Genomic DNA, 5741 nt, shown 5'->3' on the forward strand with positions numbered 1-5741 from the left:
ACCAGCACAGTTTACACGTCACGTTTTGGTAACGGTACGGTTCACTTGGAACCCCAACCGAGGTGGTACTAAAAAAAGTACCAGGTACCAGGTACACTGTACCCAGTGGAAAACCCCCCAAAAGTGAACCGTACCGAGCCTTACCGTGCCGTACCATGCAGTGGAAAAGCGCCATTAGACTTTGCGCCCGGCATAGCCAAAGTGTTTCTCTACCCTCGAGCGGGGTATGTCCCTAAGGTTCCTTCTGTTACACCACAGCCTATCGTACTACAGGCCTTTTGTCCTCCTCCCTTCAGGGAGCCAGACCAGCAGAAGCTTAATTGCATGTGTCCAGTGCGAGAAGGGCGGACCAACTGCTTGTTTGCTATCGTCCCCCCAAGAGAGGTCTTCCTGCTACTAAACAGACCCTCAGCCGGTGGATAGTCGATGCCATTTAATGCAGGACATCTGCAACACTGCGGGTTGGTCCACGCCCCTCACGTTCGTCAGGTTCTATGGCCTAGATATGCGAGCCACTCCTGGCTCTTCTGTTCTCTCATCCTAGCTGTGCTCTTCCACACTAGGCAGCGATTTGCAAGTCTGGCATACTTGTTCCCAAAGCGTTCTCCGATGCAGCTCGAGTTCCTGAAGGGGAAGGTTACGTATGTAACCATGGTTCCCCGAAGGGAATGAGACGCTGCGTCTCAGGGGCATACTTCCAGCATCCCTGCGAGCGCTGGCTTCATTCCTAGAAGCTGACGCTGGTTCCACCTCACGTGCTTTTATAGCTTCCTGGTCGCTACGTCACCCGCCTATGATGTCTCGCTCTTCCATTGGACTGATTACACATGTGATTCAGAGCGTGGTCACACTGGGGGCGTTCCCAAATCGTTCTCCGACGCAGCGTCTCGTTCCCTTCGGGGAACCATGGTTACATACGTAACCTGGAGACGTTCCTCAGTGTTGTTTGGAAGCTTATTAGTTCAGTTAACATTAAAGCTTCAAGGTTTTTTTTTTTTCTGTATATTTTTCCCAAGGCAGTAAATGAACCACTTAGTTTTTATCTCTGCACTGAAAGTGGGCATAAACATAATTTGTATCCCCCCCCCCTTTTTTTTAACCAGAGGGGCTATAGATTCAGTTCCACCTAAATGAATTCCAATTACATTTGAAATTAATTAAAAAATATATTTACCCTAAATTATTGTCTTTCTTAATCAGATGAAGGAAGTCCACATTGCTAATTAATGTGTCACACTTCTAACTTAGTTAAAATAATTTTTAATCGTTGTTTTTAATGTGTATATATATATATTAGGGGTCACTTGTGCCTTGGATGATATACAGTCAAACTTGTTACAATCAGTTGGCAAACTTCTTTCTGAACTATTGCAATGAATGACAAAAAAATAGCTATTATTTAATGTGATGACAATAAAGAAATATATAAAGATCTGCCCAAGTACATGTTTTGAAGCTCATTGTGTATATTTAAACCAGCCTGACTTTCTTTTTTTTTCAGTATTTTTTTTCTTGCTCTACCTTCATGTTTAATGAGCAAGACAGATGTTCATAAGCAAATATTATTGTCTGATAGCTACAGGGTTAACTTCTCCATGAGGCAATGATGTCCAAGCTCTTATTTTCTTTACAATGAAAGTAAATGGTGACCACAGCTTCCCTGGTCCCCATCCACTTTCAATCTATGAACAAATAGCAGCATTAAATATCTAAATATTCCAAGCAAGCCAAAAAAAAAAAAAAAAAAGAAAGCCGTAAGAGTTTCGAATGACATGAGATTCAGTAAGCGATAACAAAGTGTTCATTCTTGAGTGAACTATTCTTTTAAGTTCAGTTCTCCCCTGCTGGGTGCATCTTATGCATGATCAAACAAATGATAATAGGCGAGTCTGAGGCCAAGTAGCTTTTTGTTATTTGCAGAACTGAAGCCAGTGAATATATTTGTCACTGCTGAGAAAAAATAAAGATTTTTAACTGTCTGTAACATTATGCTTCAGATCACTTGAAGTCCTTGTGCATCTAACTGAAGTACCTGTAATGATGGCTTTCTGTTCATCAGAAAACTAAGCCCATGTTTAGCCATGTTTTATTTAATCGAGATATTTAAATATCACCTCGTGATTTAAAGGTTCAGTTCCTTTGATTATACTTTATGTAGTTTCCAAGCTCTTTGTGCAGAGATTATATGTTTTCAATTTTACTAAAATAGCTACTGACACAATCCTGTTTCAACTGATAGATGTCTTTATGTGAATACAAAGATGTCTATGAGATCTGATGAATGTGTGAGCAGATTCCTTCACACATCCATCTGTCCTTTTTCATTCCATGTCATCTGAACCTCATGTGTCCAGCTTGTGTCTTTCACTGTCAGCTTTGAGAAAAGAAGATGGCCCAGGGGTGAGCCCTGAGGTACATTGTTCAGAGTTTATTTTGAAATTGTTGCTCCTTCCATTATATTACTGCTCACAGAGTGGGAATCATCATTGTCATAGACGTAAAGATGCTTGGGGACTCTGCGTAAGTCATCTTTCCATTCCACTTCTAGTGTACTATTTCTCTCTGGCCCGATTTACACCTGGTGTTAATATTAATCTCAAGTAATCCAATCACAAGTGCTCTGTACTAAATAACCGGGCATAAACGGGGTCCAAAACACTTTGCGATCCAGTCACTCATACAACACTAAGTAAATATAGTCAATTTTGATTTCACTGGTTGCAATACCAGGTGTAAATTTGTCTCTTTTTCTGTCTGCCTGACTCTCTCTTTCTCCTTACTTAATTTTCTCATTACTTCATTCCTCATTTCACTTTACATTGTCATATTCCAATCGTTTTTTTCATTCTTGTCATCTCGTGTCAAGAAATTATTATTACAGCACTTCTTGCAGGAAACTAAGTTTAGAATGGCCTTTGTCAAAACATGTGTTTCCAGGATTTTTCAGCAATTATAGACTTTTGTGATAAATTGTCATGTTGTATTAGAATGGACTACCTGTCCTACTGATCAGCTAAGAAGATGTTATTTATTTCCTGTTTAACTGTTCATATGAACAAGCTGTTTGTGTCGGACTATTGCGTGTTGTCGCTCTAAACTGAACTTCAAACAATGCATACAGCACTGAGCATTAGTGGCATCAGGCACTGAAACAGCGAACCAATATACTTCATACTCTATACAGTAAAACATATTAAGCAGGGTAGTAGTGGAAAACATAGCAATTTTTGTAGCTTTTGATGTCTTTCCTACAGATATATCAATATTGTTTAGTATGTTGGTATGTTTTTTTCTTCTTCTAAAAATCAATATTGTTTTGCTTTTGAGGTTTACACTCACACAGTCACAAGACAAGGAAGAATCATGTCACAAATCTAATGACATGCTTTTTAAAAGACTTGCCCTAAATAAATATACTCTAAATAGGAATAGTTCACCCAGACATAAAAACTAAAAAATTCTGTCATCAGTTATATTCAGTCATATTTTCAAATGAAGATATTTTTTAGTAAAACATGAGTCATTTCTGTCCCTCCACTGAAAATGTGTTCCGTTTCAAAAAGTTACGAGAAAAGTAATCCATATGATGAACACACATACATAAAGCACATCAATTATGCTAAACAAAGCTCAACCGCACTTGCTTGACGTAAGAATGCTCATGTATATTTGATGCACTCTATACAGTATATGTGCATTGATCAGTGTTTTTATGTGGATAAAAGCCTAACTTAAATATGTTCAACATATAAAGCAATAGTGCATCTTTAGAAGACTTGGATTATAAACCGATTACATTTATGATGTCTTTATGAAAGTTTAAAGGATCAAAGTTGGACTTTCAATGGAGGGACAGAAATTCCTCAGGTTTCATTAGAAATATCTTCATTTGTGTTTAAAAGATCAATGATTGTCTTATGGGTTTGATGACAACATGAGAGTGAGTAGTTGATGATAATATGTTCATTCTTGGGTGAGCTATCCCTTTAACTTCATTCAAATATTTAAGATATTCACTCCATTGCTTAAAAAATCAAAAGCAAAATAATCACAAATGTATCATTAATATAGTTGCAATATTATGCATCCTGATATATGAATTTATGCTTTGCACAGAACTTGCTGGAAATTGTTTCATTGCTCTTTAAGGTCCTTTCACGTGACTCACATCAGTGTCATACGCCTCTTTGATTTCCAGAAGCAAAAATGTTGCAGATAATGTTACTGTGTATTCATTTGCATAGGCTGTTTATTTGTGTATATTATTATGATCATTCTCTTATTGGTGTGATCTGTTTTGTGCCATACAACTTGAGATCAGTGCATTGTCATATATCAGTGTATCTTCCACTAGTTGCTCTAATTTTCTTGTTTCCACAGAACTCTGGGAATGAAGAGTTACCGAACCCAGCTGACTATGTGAGCTGCCATCACCCAGGCAACCAGGAACAATTTGTTGAACCTCCACCTCCTTCTGCCTACTCCCCTGTTACCTTCCTGCCCCAGAAACCTTACACCCAGCACCCTACTAATACCCCCATGTACACGTTCCAGCCCAACGCTGCCCCTCCCGGCCCCCGACCTCCGTTTAACTACCCCAAAGAGCAGTCCATCTAGACCCACGGCTGTCTGAGTTGGAAGACGCCCCATTGCCCCATATAGGATAGCCATTACGCGTCACACGTCACACCTGGAGAGAACAACACTTCCTTCCTCATTACTGTTGTCCTGCGCTGGCCACATCAGGATGCGGACGGTCTCTCGGAACAGTGAATAAAAATGTCAGTAGTTTGTGGACCTGAAACCGTGTGTGTTGTGCACTGCATGTTTCACTATGAGGCTGTGATTAGGACCCATAGTCTTGTGCTGTAAATATAGAAACACTGCACCACAACTGTACACCCTCCCTCCCCTCACAACAGCACACCTCACTTCTCCTGAGCACAGGGTATCAGCCTTCACTCTGCCTAAACCTGTCTTAGATCTTTCCCTCCATTATTTTAATTCTGCCAAGTGTCTGACCATTGACAGTGTTTCAAGAAATTGTCACCCAAAAGGGAACGTTCTGTCATTATTTATGCACTCTCATGTCATTTCAATGCATATGTTGGTATTTTTTTTCTAGAGCATAAAGATGAATTTTTGAATAACCTTCTCGCAGCTCTTTACTGGGAAACGGTTCAAAGTAGTTAAGTCTGTCAGGTTCCAAAAAGGACAACAAACTTCACAGAAGTACCATAAATGTCATGTGGACCAGTTTTATGGTCCTTTTATATTGTTTTTTGTCCTTTTTAGATCTTGTATGGAAAAAGAACCACATGAATGATATTTAAAGGGCCCCAAACTCCTTAAAAGTACCATTAATGTTGTATGGACCAGTTTTAGGGTATTTTCGGTTATTTTTTGACCTTTTTAAATCTTGTACGGAAATAAAAAGAACTGTGCAAATGATATTTGAAAGGTATTCAGTCTCAATAGATGTACCATAAGTGTCATATATTTATTTTTTAGTGAAAAGGGGTTCTTTAGATCTTTTAAATGTTCTTCAAATTAAATAAAAGTGGTTCTTTTAAAAAAAGTTAACTGAAAAGTACTTTGGGGAACCAAAATTGCTGCTTCTGTGGCATTATTGTGAAAACCTGTATTTTGGGGTGTGTGGAAAAGAACGTCTCAGGTTACTTGTGTAACCATGGTTCCCTGAGTAGGGAACGAGACACTGCATCCTCTAGGGGGCGCTATGG

The 5741-nt window shown here is 39.1% G+C and overlaps 1 protein-coding gene across 7 annotated transcripts in view; it reads left to right on the forward strand.

The window, feature by feature from the left end:
• Positions 1-5530, forward strand: part of LOC107670612 (nectin-1-like) — a 249801-nt gene extending 244271 nt beyond the window's left edge. For 3 of the 7 annotated variants that reach the window (XM_016463255.1, XM_016463260.1, XM_016463256.1), the window contains one exon: positions 4381-5530. In XM_016463255.1, coding sequence (XP_016318741.1) covers positions 4381-4617 — 237 coding nt within the window. In that variant the 3' untranslated portion in view covers positions 4618-5530. Of the gene's footprint in view, positions 1-2472; positions 2516-4380 lie in introns of those variants that run through there. The other 4 variants (XM_016463257.1, XM_016463262.1, XM_016463258.1 and 1 more) reach the window with 3 other exon arrangements.
• Positions 5531-5741: the final 211 nt, after the last annotated feature.

This window comes from Sinocyclocheilus anshuiensis, unplaced genomic scaffold (assembly GCF_001515605.1).
Source record: "Sinocyclocheilus anshuiensis isolate Anshui unplaced genomic scaffold, SAMN03320099.WGS_v1.1 scaffold140, whole genome shotgun sequence".
Classification (NCBI taxonomy): Eukaryota; Metazoa; Chordata; class Actinopteri; order Cypriniformes; family Cyprinidae; genus Sinocyclocheilus; species Sinocyclocheilus anshuiensis.